This window comes from Mobula birostris, chromosome 26, assembly GCF_030028105.1.
Source record: "Mobula birostris isolate sMobBir1 chromosome 26, sMobBir1.hap1, whole genome shotgun sequence".
NCBI classification, from domain to species: domain Eukaryota; kingdom Metazoa; phylum Chordata; class Chondrichthyes; order Myliobatiformes; family Myliobatidae; genus Mobula; species Mobula birostris.
This window is the reverse complement of record NC_092395.1, coordinates 30,716,940-30,735,645: the sequence shown is the minus strand read 5'-3', so window position 1 is coordinate 30,735,645 and position 18,706 is coordinate 30,716,940. Positions and strand designations below refer to the sequence as shown.

Here is an 18,706-nt window from a genome sequence, read left to right as displayed (position 1 = left end):
CCTATCAGCCTCTGCTTTAAGTATATCCACTGACTTGGCCTCCACAGCTGTATGTGGCAACAAATTCCACAAATTCACCACCCTCTGGCAAAATAAATTCCTCTTCATCTTTGTTCCAAAGGACGTCCTTGTGTTCTGAGGCTATGCCCCTTGGTCCTTGACTCCCCATCTATAGGAAGCATCCTCTCCAAGTCAACTCTATCTCAGCTTTTCAATGAGAACCACCCTCATTCTTCTAAACTCCAGTGAGTACAGGCCCAGAGCCATCAGACACTCCTCATGCATTAACCTTTCACTCCCAGGATCATTCTTGTAAACCTCCTCTGGACCCTCCCCAATGTCAGCACATTGTTTCTTGGATAAGGGCCCAAAACTGCTCACAATACCTCAAGTGCAGTCTGACCAATGCCTTATAAAGGTTCAGCATCACACTCTTGCTCATATATTCTAGTCCTCTTGAAATGAATGCTAACACAGTATTTGCCTTCCTTACCACCGACTCAACCTGCAAGTTAACCTTCAGGGAACCTTACACGAGGACTCCCAAGACCCTTTGCACCTATGATTTCTGAATTTTCTCCTCGTTTAGAACATAGTCTATGCCTTTATTTCTTCTACCAAAGTGCATGAACGCACACTGTATACCATCTACCACTTCTTTGCGATTCTCCTAATTTGTTCAAGTCCTTCTGCAATGTCTCTGCTTCCTCAATACTGCCAGCCCCCTTCACCTTTCCTAGTATTGTCTTCAAACTGGACCCGTTCCAATGCAACATGGGAAACAAGCGGTGTGATGCCAAAACTGCCACAAGCATTGTTTTCTAAGCTCATGTTGCCAAGTGATGTCATGTTATTCCGATTGATCCCATCCTCTGGTGAAGTCATTCAGCAGCACCCTGATGTCAAGACGTTCAATATGTTATTGTCTCCCGGGCTCCCTGAATATCCAGTTATTCCTAGAGTGATTTCATTTCTGGGATTCTTGATGTGATGCCACTTGGATCCCACAGAGTACTAGCATTATCCAGTGACTTCAGTGAGTGATATCACCACGTCCCGAGCCTGTACAGAATGTAGTTTCACTACATTAAGACCTCATAATATGATGTCATTATTTCCTGAGTTCTCTGAAGTTCATGAATAACAAATATCAGGGGTGGAGAACAAATAATCTCAAATTATGTATTAAGCACTATTGAGTGTTGGTGAATTTCTCCTGTGGGTGCAGTATCAAAATGCTGGGCTCTGTGGGAATCTTCTTGCACCCTGTTTTATTGAGTGACGTCATTTCAGAGCTCCGTGTCTGATGCTATATGAATGTTCCATGTCTGCTTTTCAGGTCACTGAGTGATTGCATCATGATCACGTTGATATAATTGTTTGCTAACTTTGTTGATGTCGCTACACCTTCAGCTCACTAAGTGCTCATGTATCATAGAGTCGTAGAAACGAACAGCACGGAAACAGACCCTTCAGCCCATCTAGTCCATGCCAAAAAAATTAAACTGTCTATTCCCATTGATCTACACCTGAACCATAAGCCTCCATACCCCTGCCATCCACGCACCATACAGACTTCTCTTAAACATTGAAATCGAGCTTACGTGCCCCACTCTTATGACTCTCTGAGTGAAGAAGTTTCTCCTCTTGTTCCCCTTAAATTTTCATCTTTCACCCTTAACCCATGACCTCTAGTTGTAGTCCCACCTAACCTCTGGAAAAGGCCTGCTTGCATTTACTCAGTCTATACCCTTCATAATTTTATATACCTCTATCAAATCTTCTACGTTCCGAGGAATAAGTCCTAACCCAAATATGTTGGCTGAGAAGTAAAATAGCACAGGATATATGAGCTAGATTTGATGGGGATCTAACTACAGTACAAAATTTTCAAAAGGTTTGACAGGCTCGATGTGGAGTTAATGTTATCCATGGTTAGAATCAAGGGACACCATTTCACAATAAAGGGTTGACCATTCAGGAGAGAGATGAGAAGAAATTTCTTTACCCAGAGGGTAGTGAATCTTTGGAAGAGGGATATGGAAACTCAGATGCTGAGTCTAACTGAGACAGTGCTTTCGGCACAGTAGCCCAGAGGCTACTGCTAGCTCAAAAGTACATGGACCCAAGTTTAATTCTGATTTTGTGGGCTTTGCACATTCCATATGATCATGAGGATTTCACCTGGTTGCCTCAGTTTCCCCCCACATCCCAAGGATATGCTTGTCAGTTAAATGGCCACTGTAAACTATCACTTAGTGAAGGTTAGCGACGAAATGAATCAGTGACCTGGTAACCCCATGATGCCCAATGATACAGAATAAGTTACAGAGGTGCAAGAAATGATGGGGATTGGGACTGATGGGATTGTTCCCGGGATCCATCATTATTTGGCCCATCAACTCAGTCTTCTTCTGTTTTGTTATAGATACAAGCTAAGATTATAGGTTATTGGATATTGAATATTGGATATAGGAAGGTGGAACAGAGGTCAAAGATCAGCCATAATCTTGTAGAATGGTAGAGCTGTTTCTACTCCTTACGTTCTTATTTCCCTAAATTTCTGTAGAACTGTCGGCTGGAGAGAACCTCACTTTTAGCTACTGAAATATCCCATTAACCTTCGTTTCTATCCTGATGAACTTTGTTTGAAAGGATGTGCATTGAAAATGAACTTTATGTAGTTTTGGTTCCACTCTGTCTTCAATTAGATAGAGTCTCATTCATTTCTGACTGCTCAAGACTTCAGAAAGCACCACGCAGGAAGAATTATTTTCATGTGCATACTTAACAGCCGGTCCCGGATGGCAAGACTAATAACCAGATAATCTATTTTTGTTGATGTTGTTTGAGTGGAGAATGCTAATCCAGATTCCAAGGAAATTCCATGTTCCATTCATAACAGAAGATATTAAACATCCTCCTTAGACAATGGCAGAGTCACGGTTATCCTCTGTTTTACTAACTCAACCCAAGGTCATGAACAATACCAACCCTCCCATAGTTCTGGACCGAGTATTCAGCAAGAATATCTATTCAAGTCACAGAGTAGGGCTTGAACCTGTAACGTCTTTGTACAGAGATATGCATTCCACTTACATTGAGTTCTGTGTCCTTCAAAATTGCAGTGTTTTTATTTTCCCTTTCTGGGCTTGCTGAGCAGTTATTCGCATTGATTGTGTCAGTAAAGGGGTGTGACATACTGACCTGTAAAGGTTAAAGGTCAGTTTTAATAAAAGCTTCATTCAGAGGCTCTAAAAAACTCTACTGTTGAATTTGGGGGTGGGGGGGGGAAATCTAGTTCTCCTAGTTATGCTTATGTGTAGTACATGGATCGACTGAGGTTAACTTACTTATTTACATATTTCACAGAGGCCCATTAGAGCAAACCTATCATTCCCATCCCTCTTATTTCCCTGTAGTTCTCAACATTCTCTCTCAAATCTCCATCAACCAAATTCTTTTTATTGCTATCCACAATAAGGGTTAACCTACACTAGCCACAATAAGGGGTAACCTACACTAGCCACAATAAGGGTTAACCTACACTAGCCACAATAAGGGTTAACCTACACTAACCACAATAAGGGGTAACCTACACTAGCCACAATAAGGGTTAACCTACACTAGCCACAATAAGGGGTAACCTACACTAGCCACAATAAGGGTTAACCTACACTAGCCACAATAAGGGTTAACCTACACCAGCCACAATAAGGGTTAACCTACACCAGCCACAATAAGGGTTAACCTACACTAGCCACAATAAGGGTTAACCTACACTAGCCACAATAAGGGGTAACCTACACTAGCCAATTCACCTCCCAGCACATCATTTGGATGAGGGAGAAAATGGGAACTCGTGGAGTAAACCCACATGGTCACTAGGAGAACTAGATGAGTTCTGATACCAGGATTGAACCCAAGTCACTGTAACTGTGAGGCAAACTTAAGAGAAGTTTACTCAAACTTTGATTATTTAAGTAGGCCACTGCAGATGCTTTTGTCTCCACTTCAGACAGATGATTCTGATCTTTAGCCATTGGTTTTATGAGGAGCAAGGTGCAGGTATGTCAGAGGACCTTCCTGTAGTTGTATAAGACTTGGGGCCAATTTTACTGGGAGGAAAGAGGGTTAGCCTTGGCCATCTGTCTCACTTGACAATACAAGGGTGGACTCAGAGTGATTATGTATCCTGTAAGTAAGCTTGAGGAACTTTACTGTGATACATGGCCAGAACAATATGGAAATGGGAACCCTCCCTATCGAAGATCTCTTGACACCGGAGCCGTATGAAATTCTGGAACCTAAGATGATAGATAGGTTTTGTGATCCAAGGTTAACAGAAGCACAGATTGAAGGCGGAAAATAGCTTATGTCTAATTGAATAATGGAACACTTCAAGGGCTTAATGATCTGAGCTTAATATTTTGTGGACAAAATATTTAATTTATATTAGTCTAATGAGTCTTGTTTTGTTCAAAGTCATGAAAGAAAAAGATCTGAAAGGATACAGCCCTGATACTGGTTACATTGTAATCTGCTTACTACAGGACAGAAACTTGGAGCGATTCTTCTCACTGTGCGACGATGTGGGTAAACACCATTCTGTAGCCCAGCAGACAGAGGCACTGAGAAAGGCTGTTACTGTGCTCAACCGGGTTCAGTTGGAGGACCTTGTTCCGTTCTTGCATGTGGTGTTAGACAAACTGCTGCCACTACTGATCTTGAGCTCCAGGATGACATCGGAGAGAGGTCAGATTGACTCTACTGTGCACTCATTGAACTAACTTCTGTGAAGTTCCATGTTAGAGCATTCATCTGATTTACATCACAGTTGTGGGTTTCAAATGAATTGAAAAATCATTTCAAGCGTGCAAGTAAATTTTTTTCCTCAAACTCTGCCTGTTCCAATTAGAAGACCACACTTCAGAATATTTTTATCTTCCACTTTCTGCCAATTTCTATCTCTCTCCCTCCACTCTCTACTTTTCTAGCTGTAAATCCACCAATTTCCTTTTCCTCCTCTCTTCCAACAATTCTTTCTCTCCCCTTCACTCGGTCTTTGTACTAAAATATTGATTCTTGCTGGGTTCTGTGTAAGTGGCTGGAGGTACTTATTAATAGGTGATTACCTATTAACAAACCTACTAAACACGTTGAATGGAACATGACAGTCAGGAAATGGTCATCCTGCTGATTACCAAATGTCAAAGAACTTAATCCAGACAAACATTAGCAAATGTAATACTTGTCAAACATAGCATTTGCAGTTATCCAGACATGCAGTGAGAAAGCCAAAGCTGTGTTGTAAAGAAGAATCAGTTTTTTTTTGTGTGGAAAGGGGAAGCAAGTGCTGGATATTTTACTGGAGGTATTAAGAATATTACTATATGCAAGGTTAGTGCTTGGCTTGAGTGCTTCTGTAAAAAAAAGAGTCTGGAACCCTTGGATTGTTTTGTGGGTCTGATATTAAATTGGAATGAGTTATCAGTGAAGGGATGTGGTGTGAGGGTCTAGTGCCCTCTGGTGGAATGTTTATCAGTTCTGCTTTTGCATTGCATTTTCCCAGTTTAAAGAAAATTTAGGAAAAACAAACTAAAAAAAAAATCAAGATGCAGGAATAATAAGGAATGAAAAATGACAATTTAGCCCCTAAGAAATTTCCCACAGAAACAGTGGCACAGCTTGTTAGTTGCTCCAGCAATCCAGTCTTCAGATGCTGACTGTGTGGTGTTTGCATGTTTCCCTGTGACTGTACGGATGCTCTGCTTTCCTCACACATGCAAAGTACCTGTGGGTTGGTTAGTTGGTGTAGGTGGGTGGTAGACCTTCTGGGAGGAAGAATTGCTGGGAATATGAGGAGAATAGTTAATTTTATTCATTTATTTACTGAGATACAGTGCGGAATAGGTGATACCGGTCCTTCCAGCTCACTGTCCAGTAATCCCCCAGTTTAATCCTAACCTAATCACAGGACAATTTACAATGGCCAATTAACTTACCAACCGGTATGTCTTTGGACAGTGAGAGGAAGCCCATGCGGTCACAGGGAGAACGTACAAGTTCCTTGCAGACAGCGGTGGGAATTGAACCCAGGTCACTGGTACTGTAAAGCATTTGCTAACCAATATGCTACCATGCCAACCTTAAATGGAAAATCGGTGGTGGAATGGGATTACTCTGTGAGCTAGCATAGACTGAATGAACTGAATAGCCTCATTTAAAAATTGTATGAAATAGGGAATGCCAAGCAGAGGCCAGTAAGATTGGAGTCTTGCTGTAGCTGCACCTGTGAAAACTGCCTTAAATTCAGTAGCTCAGGAAGTATACATTGGTTTAGGGTGGGCAGAAAGCAAGTTTGACAATATGACTATGAATTTTAAAGATTGAAGGGTGATCTATCCAAAAGATTTAAAACTTTAGGTGACTTTAGTGGTAGATGAAGGATGATGTGGAAACTCAGAACAAGTTGGCATAACATGAAAGTTAGAACTAGGCCACTTTAATGAAGTAACTGTTTAACTCATGATAGTGGAAGTTTAGATGTATCTTCAGTTAAATCGGTTGAAATTTTCCCCAAGGTTTGGTTTGTGGAGCTGCTGTTGTTGTAAGTTGTGGTTAGGCAAATTGGTTGAGCTGAAGACCACGCTGGGTGAAATGGCTGCTGGTGCTGGGTGACTTGGCCGCATGGATTTGGGATTGCGATGAGTCAGATGATGGGTGGCTGGAAGGGAGTTGCATGTTATGTGCTGTGTGAGTTGTGCTTTGTACTGATTGAGTTAGGTGCTCGGGATGTGAACAGGGCTTTTTTTAATTATTCCTTTTTAGAATGTAGATATATTTTTAATAAAAGCAGAAGTGGTGGATGTGGATTTTTTTTACAACATTTGGAAACAGTTTGAATAAGTACAGTACATGAATGGGAGGGGTATGGGGGTGGGGGGCTATAGTCCGGGTGCAGAACGATGGGAATAGGCAGAATAACAGTTCGCATGGACGAGATTGTCCAAAGGCCCTTTTTCTGTGCTGTAGTGCTCTATAACTCTAAACACAAGCCGCCATTTATGGCCAGTCCCTGAATGTCACTGAGAAGATAATCTTGAGCCACCTTCCTGAGTTCAATATTTCTATGATTGGATAGGAAACTCCAGCATTTAGAAGTCCTGCTAATATAAGAAAGGAGAATTTGAATTGGTCGAGTTACAGATGCTGTTGCGATTGGATTTAGTTCTCATTGGGTGAACTGGTTACTGGGGTGAGATATGGAATTAGACAGTGTTTACATACATTAAGGCTGAGTGGGTTGAGCCCAGTGCCTAGTGAGTTGAAAGCCAGCATTTAGTTACATAGGTGTTGGCACTGGATATTTGAAGCTGTTTGAATTGTGTGTTTGGGTTGAGAGAGTTATGCTCTACACTGGCGGAATAGGAAGTCAGGACTTGGTTAAAGCAGGTGTTGAGGTTAGATGTTAGTAATTTGTTTACTGATCTGTGTGGGGTTGATTAGACTATATATTGAGTTCAGATGAGTAGTTGTCTTCCACATAGGCTGAGCTGGAAATCAAAGTGGGGTTAATACACTGTGAAGCACAGTGATGTCTTACTGGTAGCAAACAATGCTACTACTCTATAATCACATTTTTTCTGAATAATAATCTCTGCAATCAATAGGCTGTAACTTACCTCTCAAAGCTGAGCTGATCAGCTGCCTGTGTGACCTGGCACTTTTGAGGCGTGAACTGAAGTCTTAAAGGTGCAGGATGGTTTGCGGCATGGCCTGTGTGGACCAAATCAAGACAGCAGGGCCTTTGACCCTGCGGGTGAGGAACAATCCAGTGCTTGGCCATTGCTGGAGCAGACTTGGAGCCGATTCAAAGCAGCAGGTCCAAGGCGAGGCAAACTGAGGCGATTCAGAGTGGGACCCGGGCCCAAGAGTGAGGAACTAGCCAATGTTCGACCCATTCAAGCACAAGCCCAGATTGGAAAGGTCAGGTATGGGCTGAATTGAGGCGATAGGGTCCAGGTCCGAGAGCACATCAAAGCGACAGGGCCCGGATCTGAGAGCAAGCCAATGTTTGGACAATTTAAGCGCCAGATTCAAAAGGTCAGGGTATCGGGATGGGCTGGTGTTCAGCTCGCTGCTTGGTGAGATTTACATATCCCAGCACTGAACTGATGCTCTGGCCTGCAACCAACCAGCTACAATGACAACTGGCTTTGTGAACTCACTTTCGTGAACTTTAGTTCCGAACGTTAATTGCTTACTTTTTATTGTTTGCACAATTTGTTCTTTTTTTGCACATTGGGTGTTTGATGGTCTATTGGGTTTCTTCATTTTGTGGCTGTCCGTAAGGAGACAAATCTCAAGGTTGTACACAGTATAATAATAAATGTACTTTGAACTTTGAACTGCGGTGGGTTGACTTGGGCTAACTGATGCTTTGATGCTGCAGCAAGAACCTGCCCTTACCTCCTTACCTGTCCATTTTGCTGTGAACCTTGTTTCTTTTATTCACAGCTCCAGTCGGCAGAGGAATCTTTGAAACACTGATCAAAATTGTGGACCAACTCCACAATACTGAGGAAATGACGAAAGACTCGCTGGGACGAAACCAATCCCTGGCTACGTACATTCACTACTTGTTCAGTGTACCAGGTACCAGTGAGGCTATCAGCAGTAAATAGCCAGTGATCAAGGTTATTTTCTGTGCAGCCTAATATTTGCTAACGGCTTTGAGTTAAACATACCAGCCCCATTGAATAAACATTCTTCACCTACTTTATGCATTGATCTAGCAAGGGTGGGAACACTTTCTAAAGTCACCCCGGTTATTTAATGTACTTAAGAATTAAAATGCTAAGATCATGAAATCTTCTTGATCTTCATAAGGAGTGAATCCACTTAGAGACATATTGGAGGGCTTGTGTTCACTTGGCATGCCTGGGAGCCTTTTGGGTACTTGTCCTGAGGTTTGATGGTCAGAGGTTCCATCAGCTCAGACCTGATGTTGAAATCAATGGCACAACTGTAAAGATAGGATCCACTGGTGCTGTATGTGGCCTGAAGAGTCCAGCTTGAAGGTGTATGTGCAGGTCCATTGTTCCCTACCAATTACCAAAGGTCCACTTATTTCAAAAGCTACTAAACAAATTCAGGCTTTACCTGGAGTGTTCCCAGGTTCTTAGAGGGAACTTAAGAACTTTTGAGCTTAATAAGTATTAGTAGTATTCGGGAACTCAGTTCTTTGCATCTGTAGTTTTCTTCAATAAGATCATGTCCGACCTTTTACCTCAGTTCCATGGCCCTGCATTAATCCCATATCCCTTGATTGTCATAGTATTTTATAATATTAGAGGTCATGAGACCTTTTGTACTGATCATCTAATTGGAGGTCTTGTCTCCTATGCTCTAATTACTATCTTTGGGAAGAATACATTCAGTTGGAAGGATTTGCCCCGTAGAAAGGAAATGGTCTTGACCAAAGAATTTTTTTTGAAGTCAAGAACAGAACAATTTTTCACAGAACTCCCATATAAAATATTTATATAAGATAAGACCGCTGAACGGATCCTGACCTGGATCTGGGCCGTACTCTCCAAATATCCGGACCTGCATCTCGGTTTTTTTGCACTACCTTACCTTCCATTTTTCTATTTTCTATTTATGATTTATAATTTAAATTTTGAATATTTACTATCGATTTGTAATCCAGGGAGCGGGAAGTGCAGAATCAAATATCGCTATGATGATTGTATGTTCTAGTATGAATTGTTTGGCGACAATGAAGTATAAAGTATATCTTTCAGTGGTTAGTCCATCTAAGCTGAGGTAAAATCAGGCGTGAAAATAAGGCAGTACAGGATATAGTCACACACCAAACATTGTGTTGTCTCTTTACAAGTATGTATACTGGTTCAGAAAAAGTGGCAACACCATGTTTCTTGTGCAGCTGAACTGGACAGTAGTATGTTACCTTCACCCCTGAGTTTCTTGTCTAACCAAATAGTACCTACACACTGCCTTCATCTTTTCTCCTGCAATGTGGTACTTAGCCTGTACTTGGTTTATCACTGGCCCATAACAACTTATCGTCTTGTGTTGTGCTGTCCAATCGTGATAACTGGTGTTAACTCCTGTTGTCAACTTTGGTTCGTAACCCTTACTATTCCTGACAAAAAGTACGATGTAATCTGTAAGCTTTTAAATGCCAGTAGGGGCAAGAAAATTCTAGAATTCCAAATTCCGTAACTTAGGCAGGTGTTGTTCCTCAAAATGGCGTGATTTGCCTTTGGGTCACCTTGATTTGAATTTGGAAAGAATTGCTGGTGAAACATAACTATGGCAGAAAGTGAAACTGATGGTAATTATGAATATTCCTCATTCATCACAGTCTTAAACCTGTTCTGTTGTAGTGTTCATTTGATTTGTTTTTAGTTCTCCATGAGGCTGAAGTCACAGAGTCTGAGAAGTATGCCACGGTCAAGCCAGAGAGTACAACTGCGTTACACAGGATGTGTCGGCTTAGCTCAAGTGATACTGAGTTGCAGACATCGAAGCTCACTGTGCCCACAGCAGGCAGTAGTCTGAAGCCTTCAAAGGTCAGCCCAATGATCCTTGATGGATTCAAAGAGTATTGGTTAAAATGCAACTTTTACTGTTAAATTCCCTACTTATTGGTGATTAAATAAAGATCATTTGCTATCTTCAGATAGTTCGAATATAGGAAAACATCTCAAGAATTCTACCAGACCCACTGACAGATAAAATTTGACACCAAAGCGTATTGAGATATTAGCATAGATGGTCAAACTGAATTTAAGGAGTTACTTAAAGCAGAGAAATGGAAAGATAGATGAAGGAAAATATTGGTTTAGTGCCTGACTACCAAGGTAAAGGAAAATAAATCAAGGGCAGACAAGGTGTCAGAAACATAAAATTGAATAAAACAAATGTCTTGATATTTTCTGTGTGTCAATGTTTCCCAACACTTGATTTCCTATGTTTCTCTTAAAAGTCAGAGACTTATATAAAAGTGGAAATGACTGATCTCTGACTCTGACCCTCCCCATCAACCAAATTGTTTGCCAGGAATTTGTTCCTGAGGTCTGGAATTCTGCTGAATGAGTTGGAAGATCTGAGGTGATGAGTTGATGATTTGCAGTACAAGCCTTTTGGAATTGGTAGAGTCTGTCTTTGACTTTAGTTGTGGCCCACTTCCTTTAAGGTAGAAAGTCTGAAGGCTTTGCTCCATCATATGGAATGTACCTTTGGTTTCAGATTAATTCCCAACAAGGGCAGAGTAAGTTACAAGGAAAACTAGTCAGGTAATGGGATTGTGCTGTAGGCCAGTGTAGACTTGATGGCCGAAATCGCCTTCCTTATATGTTGTAAGAAATACAGACCAATGTGGAAACAGCAGAAGGAGGAGACATTGTGGTCTTTTCTGTTTGTCATTGCACTAATGAGATGCCACCAACAAGACATCTGCAAAATTCGCCATATCTAATGGCATATTGCATACCATTCACTTCAGATTGTGTAAATGTGCCCTGACCATAGCATCATTTATTAAAAAATGTTGCAGAAGTTGGATGTGGATGATAAATGCAGGTAATAAGTTCTGAGGTTGGAGCTGTGATTAGTGTGATGCTCAAAGGGCAAGAGACCATAAGACATTGGGGCAAAATTAGGCCAGTCGGCTCATCAAATCTGCTTTGCCATTCTATCATGGCTGATTTATTATCCCACTCATCTCCATTCTCTTGACTTTTCCCTTTGATGCCCTTACTAATCAAGAACCTATCAACCTCAATTATAATTATACCCAGTGACTTGACCATCACAACTGTCCATGGCAATGAATTCCACAGATTCACCACCCTCTGCCTAAAGAAATTCCTCTTCATCTCTGTTTTAAAGGGACATTCTCTATTCTGAGGTTGTCTCCTCTGGTCATTTCAAAGACTGTTGTTTCAGCAACGAGCTGCCTTATTAATAAGTGTAAGCACACCTGCAGTGTCTAGATCAAAACCACTGAACTTTTACCACAACAAACTTAAAGTGAGAGAAGTAACCAATTTAAGTAATTGAGGCAGCTCTAGGTTTTACCAAATTACTTTTGTTTTGAATCTGGTCCCAATGCTAGGCAAGTGAAGTTCTTACAAGAAGGGTTTAATGGAAGGCATCATTTTGCTTTTAGGTTATTTCTGTTCTTCACTTTGAAAGATGTCTAGCATCATTCTGTGTTATACTCAAAAATACAGGGTTATAACAAATTACAGGGCAGTCATGATTGTTTTTATTTACTGAAGTCTTAGAAGTTTTTCTTAAAATGTGAAAATCTTCCAGATCTCAGAAATTTGGAGTAGCTATAAACTATAAGTGTGAGACAGGAATTACAAAAGTAAATGCTAAAAGAATTTAACTTCTATTTATTTAATTTAGAAATACAGTGTAATAACAGGCCCTTTCTGGCCCAATGAGACCATCCTGCCAAATTTCACCCATGTGTCCTATTAACCTACTAAAACATACGTCTTTGGAAGCTGGGAGGAAACCGGACAACCCTGAGAAAGCCCACACGGTGATGGGGGAATGTATAAACTCTTTACAGAATCCGGGTTGCTGGCATTGTAACAGCATTACGCTAACTGCTACGTGATTGTGCCGTCCCAAAAGTGTTCTTTAAATAAGAATACACTGAATACAATACGTAATTACAAAAGTTTGTTGTCATAGTTTTAAAAGCACGCCTCAGATGACATACGAGCAGAAAATCCATTTTAAAATAAAATTTACTTCAGAAGTGTCATCTGAAAGAACAACTTAAAGATAACAACAGTTCAATCAGTAAATATAAGCAGCTAATTTGCCTTAAGGGTGTTGATTGATGAGGAATGAACGGTTTTGGGAGGCTTTTAACATTGATAAAGAGTCCAGGGGCAGTATGTTCTTGTTAGGGTGAAGGGTTAAACTGGCAAGTTTAGGGATTGAGGATCTGGTCAAGAAAAAGCAGGAAGTATGTATTGGCTTGAGGAGGTCAGGACGAGTGAATCCATTCCACTATAAAATGATTAGGAATACACATAAGGGGCAAATCAGAAGGGCTGAGAGAAGGTATGAGATGGGTCTGGTAGGCACAATTAAGGAAAATCCCAAGAGGTTTGACAGCTATATTCAGAGTAAAAGGGTGGCTAAGGAGAGAGTAGGCCTACAGGAAATGAGTAGGATTTTTAGCGAATATTTCCCCTTGGTGTTTACTGAGGGGAAAAATCATGTTTTCTTGAGAGATGAGCGAGACAAGTGGTGATGTTTTGCAGAGCATTCATATTGCCAGGAAGGGGGAATTTGCAGCCTCACGGTACATTAAGTTGGATGAATACCCAGGGCCGGACCCAGTGCATCCTTGGATTTTGTGGGAGGCTAGCAAAGAAGTTGCAGAGAAATTCGCTTTACCATTGGCCACCTAAGGACTGGAAGGTGGCTAATATTGTTCTGTTGTAGCAAGGAAAGCCAGTCACCGTGATGTCCGTGGTGGATGTTACTGGAGGGAATTCCAAGGGACAGAATCTACCAGCATTTGGGTAGACAGAGTCTGTTTAGACATCAACATGGCTTTGTATGTGGGAATAGTGTCTGACAAATCTTTTTGAGTTTTTTGAAGAAATAACCAAAAGGGTAGATGAGGGTAGGGTAGAGGATATTATCTATCTGGACCTTAGCAAGGCTCCAAGTGAGTGACAGGTCTGGAAAGTTACGTTGTATGGAACACAGGGAGAGTTAGTTGGGTGGATTCAAAATTGGCTCAGAGGTAGGAGTATGATCATTGTTTCTCGGAATGGAGATCAGTGACTAGTGGTCAGTGTTGGGACCCTTACTGTGTGTCACTTACACAAATAATTTGGATGTGAACACATGAGACTTGAAGAAGGTTATTACAGATAACATGGGGATCTTGATCTGTTAAGGAAGTAGGCTCAGAAATGGCAAATGGATTTTGATACCAATAGATGTGAGGCGATTGATAGAGAAGGTGGATGGTAACAGTCCTTTTCCCAGGGTAGGCAAGTCCAAAACTAAGGTTGAGAGGAGAAAGATTTAAAAGGGAACTGAGGGGCAAAGTTTTCATGCAGAGGATGGTGAGTATGAGGAGTGAGCTGCCAGAGGAAGTGGTTATAGTAACATTGAAGAAGCTCTTTGATAACAATATGGAGAGGTGATGTTTGGAGGGATATTGTCTGAACACAGGACATTTGTACTAGCTGGCTGCACACCATCTTTGGCATGGACTCATTGGGCTGAAGAGCCTGAATGGGTTCTGTTTTGCTCTATAACCCCATGAGGGGAAATTTCTTCACAATAATATATCCTTCCTTGGGCAAGAAGAATAAAACTCTATGTGCAATCTCACCAAGTTGCAGAAAAACAAGATTACTACAGCGGGTAATGATAAACTGTCCCAGACATCCAATTATATGTAAAATCAAAAAAGGATGGGCAATAAATGGTGAACAGCTGACCCCTTAAATTGTAACTGTGACCATGACTTCAAACTCCTCAGGCAGAGGGAAGCATCATCCCTGTATCAGCATGTTTCCCTTTCACAGGTGGGGAAGCAGACCGGAGCACATGACTCCAGGAGCCTGTAAAGCCGGACCTAGGCATCCCAACTCTGGTGTTCAAACTCTTTGGCAATAAAGGCCACTGTAGAGTTTGATTCCAATTTTCTTTCCGCAACTGCAACTTAACTTTCTATGATTCGTCTACAATGGCTCCAAGTTTATTTCATTTCTTGACTTTTAAAATATGCTCTGTAGATTCATTCAGCACTAAGGCACAGAAACAGGCCCTTCAGCCCATCTAGTGCATGCCGAACAATTTTGCCTAGTCCCATTCACCTGCACCTGGACCACAGCCGCTCATCTCCCTCTGACCTATTTACTTATCCAAACTCCTTGTAAATGTTGAAAATGAACCCACGTACACCACTTCCACTGGCAGCTTGTTTCATACTTTTACCGCCCTCTGCATGAAGAAGTTTCCCCCCATGTTCCCCTTAAATATTTCACCTTTTACCTAATCCAGGACTTCCAGTTCTATTCTGACCTAACCTCAGTAGAAAAAGCCTGCTTGCATTTATTCTATCCATAGCCCTTATAATTTTGTATACCTCTAGCAAATCTCCCTTCACTCCAGGGAACAAAGTCCTAACCAGCCACAAACAAGAGAAAAGCTGCAGATGCTGGAAATCGAACAACACACACAAAATGCTGGAGGAACTCAGCAGGCCAGGCAGCATCTACGGAAAAAAGTACAGTTGATGATTGGAGCCAAAACCCTTCAGCAGGACTGGCAGTCCTAACCTATTCAACCTTTCCTTATAACCCAAATCCTCAAGTCCTGGCAGCATCCTTGTAGTTTTTCTCTCCACTCTTTCAATCTTATTGATATCTTTCCTGTAGGTAGGTGGCCAGAACTGTATGCAATAATCCAAATTAGGCCTCACCAATGTACCAAAAGCTCTCTTTATGACCCTGTTCATATGTGTCGCCACCTTCAAGGAATTATGGATCTGCCCTCCCAGATCCCTCTGTTCTACCACACTCCTCATTTGAGGTGCCCTACCATTCGCTGTGTAAGTCCTACCATGGTTGGTCCTCCCAAAGTGCAACACTTCACGCTTGTCTGCATTAAGTTCCATCTGCATTTTTCAGCTCATTTTTCTAGCTGGTCCAGATCCCACTGCAAACTTTGATAATCTCCCTCGCTTCTGGCTACACCCCCAATCTTGGCGTCATCTGAAAATTTGCTGATCTAGTTTACCAGATGCAGAGACTCTGATGAAAATGTGTGTGGCCCTTCTGGCAGTGATTTTTATCTTCCTGCCTGCTGTGTTTGCGCTGCATAGAATAATCATGGCTCTCCGAATCTCCTCCCAGCAGAGGTAGAGATGTCATGAGACCCTGGGGATTGAAAATTCCAGGAACAGATCAATATCTCTCCAAGTGTCCGATTTGCTTGCCAAGTACTGAGTAGTAGTGGGACCTCTGCAACTTAATTTTGGAGATTTTTGTTAGCTTAACACTAATCGAACTGAGTTTTAGAGTACTGGTGGTGCTGATGCTGAATAACATATTTAATCTACAGACTGGAGATCCATTTCCAGTCATCTATTTTTCTGTCAGTGATTGGTTTAATTAATGTTTCATTTTGTTCAATGATTAATTTACTTGCAGCTATTTCACGAGGAATTGGTTTATCATATTGTCATTGCCAATGGAAAGACGAGAGATAACGTGTACAAGCATCTGTGGTTTTTCTGCGAGCTTTTGGTGAGTCAACACCCTACTAAGCAGTTGTCTCCAACTCCACAGGAAAATCCCAAATTATGCTCATCTAAAAGGCTGTATCTAAATTGAGTAGGTTAATCTGAAACTCTGACTGTTTCTAAAAATAGTGGGGGGGGGGGGCAGGGGAGTGACTTTCAAGGCATGATGCCTAAAACCAACTAATCCATTAGGCTTTGGTGACCAAAAATTATGAATTAGCCTCAAACCCTCCTCTCTTCATGTTGTCCAGTCAGTTTCTCTTTTGATTATTATTCCAATACCTTTTTCAAAGTTTCTATGAAATACGCTTGCCCCGTGCTATTAGGCAGTGAATTGCAGATCATAAGAATTTGCAGAGTGTAACCGTTTCTCCTCATATCCCTCCCAGCATATATTGCAAGTAATCATAAATCCATCTCCTCTAGTTTCTGACTACCTGTTGGAGGAAACCATTTCTTCTACCCTTACAAGTCCACTTGTGATGATATTAAGTGTACTGTCCGCAAGCTATAAACTTAACTCTAGCTCGAAACTTATTTTAAGTCCTATCTGATGTAAGTTTCTACAGGTATCCCCACTTTAGGAAGATTATACTGTATCAACCTACATACCAGTTTACTTCACTGTTTGGTCTCCTCAGCAAGGTGTAGCTGTTAGTAACATATTTAGAGGGTTGAACCCCTCCCCCCTACCAAGGAGGAGATACCTCTGGCCAGCAATCTGGTTTAAATACAGATTATTTTGGTCTATTGGACAAGTTTCCTATCCACACATAGTTATTTTCTATTTCATCCGTTTTATTGATTTCCTGCTTCAGGTCCCTTGTGATGGTAACCCTGCGCTGTATCGCCGCTTCTAATTTGTCTGTCAGTTCTTGGCCAACTATCCACATCCAACTCACTCCTCTTTTGTTATCTGATCCTATTTTTATGGCAATTATGAGCATTGGTGATAAGCATTCAGACCGTACGTTTCCCATTCTGCCCGGTGATAGACCATGGCATTAAGTGGTTGATTGGTGCCCTGTAACTGATGCCTTAAGCATTTGTGGAGGAAGAAGAGTTGCTCCTGTATGTAGGCTTGCCTGCAGGTGAACTTCTCCCAACAGCGAGCACATCTGAGCGTTTGACACCCAAAGTCGTTGGAAGTAATTGGGAAGATGGTCGTTCGGGAGGTTAATCAACCGCCGCAGCTACACATCTTTCAAATTATTTCCAACAGATTATTTTATTTTTAGTGATACACATTTAATTAGAGGAATAATTCTTGAAATAGACTTAAAACTCACAGAGGATTTCTAACTTACAAAGTATTTGGGACTTCCAAAGGATTTCTGACTAAGTATCCAAACTGCAAAGGTTCTCCAAAGACATGTACAATTCTTACAAATGCAAAAGACATTCCAATGAGTTGCAGACTCATGAGACATCCGTCACAGAAACCAAAGGCTGAGGAATGAATTCTAGGTCCTCTTTCTGTCACCCCGTCTTTCTGTCATTCCTAACAAACCCAACTGCTTTCTAATTTTTATACTGTTTTGCTGCAAGCTGCCATCATCTGCATGGTTTTCAATTACATTCATCAGGCTGGTGAGTGCAAAGCTTAATCATGGACCCCATTGTTTCTCTTCGATTAAATCATGGGCCAACGTGGAACCCATTGTTTCCTTGCTCAATGTAAGAGGCTAAGCAAGGAGTATTGGTTAGAAGTTTAACTTAGTCAATAGCAACTTCTTAGCCCTTGGGAAAGTCATGGTGCTGTGCCTGAAAGCTGAGGTTAGTAATAAGCCCCTTGCACCCTGGAAAGTGAGTATCCATCACACCTTCAGAATTTTTAAACATCCTGAATTCATGAATTTAATCACCCAGGTTAAAGACAATTGACACAAGTGGCCATCAAATTTATGTCACATTTCTTGATTTGGAACTATATCACCAGTCCTTCATTATCTTCAGGCTTGTACCCTAAAGCTCCCTTCCCAAAGGTACTGTGGGTGTCCCATCACTCGACGGTCTGCAGAAGTTCAGGAAGGTGACTCATTAACATTTTCTCAAGACAATGAGGGATGAGCATTTAATGCTGGTTTGCCAGCAGTACCCATGCTCATAAATGAATAAACTAAAGGATTTCCTAATTACAAAGGATCTCCAAACACAGGAACAATTCTTACAAACTAAAAAGACATCCCAATAAGTTGCAGACAAATAAGTCGTCCATTGCAGAAATGAAAGCCTGAGGAATGAATTCCCGGTCTTCTTTCTATCACCTCGTCCTTCTGTCATTCCTACCAAACCCAATTTCTTTCTAACTTTTATACTGTTTTGTTACGAGTTGGTATGTGATGGTTTGCAGTTACATTTGTCAGGCTGAACTGA

At 41.3% G+C, this 18,706-nt stretch overlaps 1 protein-coding gene across 3 annotated transcripts in view; it reads left to right on the top strand.

The window, feature by feature from the left end:
* The window catches only part of LOC140188166 (dedicator of cytokinesis protein 7-like), a 255,411-nt gene that overhangs the window by 144,827 nt on the left and 91,878 nt on the right, over nt 1–18,706 (top strand). For all 3 annotated transcript variants that reach the window (XM_072244167.1, XM_072244166.1, XM_072244168.1), the window contains exons 20-23: nt 4,554–4,755; nt 8,521–8,658; nt 10,438–10,601; nt 16,239–16,334. In XM_072244167.1, coding sequence (XP_072100268.1) covers nt 4,554–4,755; nt 8,521–8,658; nt 10,438–10,601; nt 16,239–16,334 — 600 coding nt within the window. The remainder of the gene's footprint in view (nt 1–4,553; nt 4,756–8,520; nt 8,659–10,437; nt 10,602–16,238; nt 16,335–18,706) is intronic.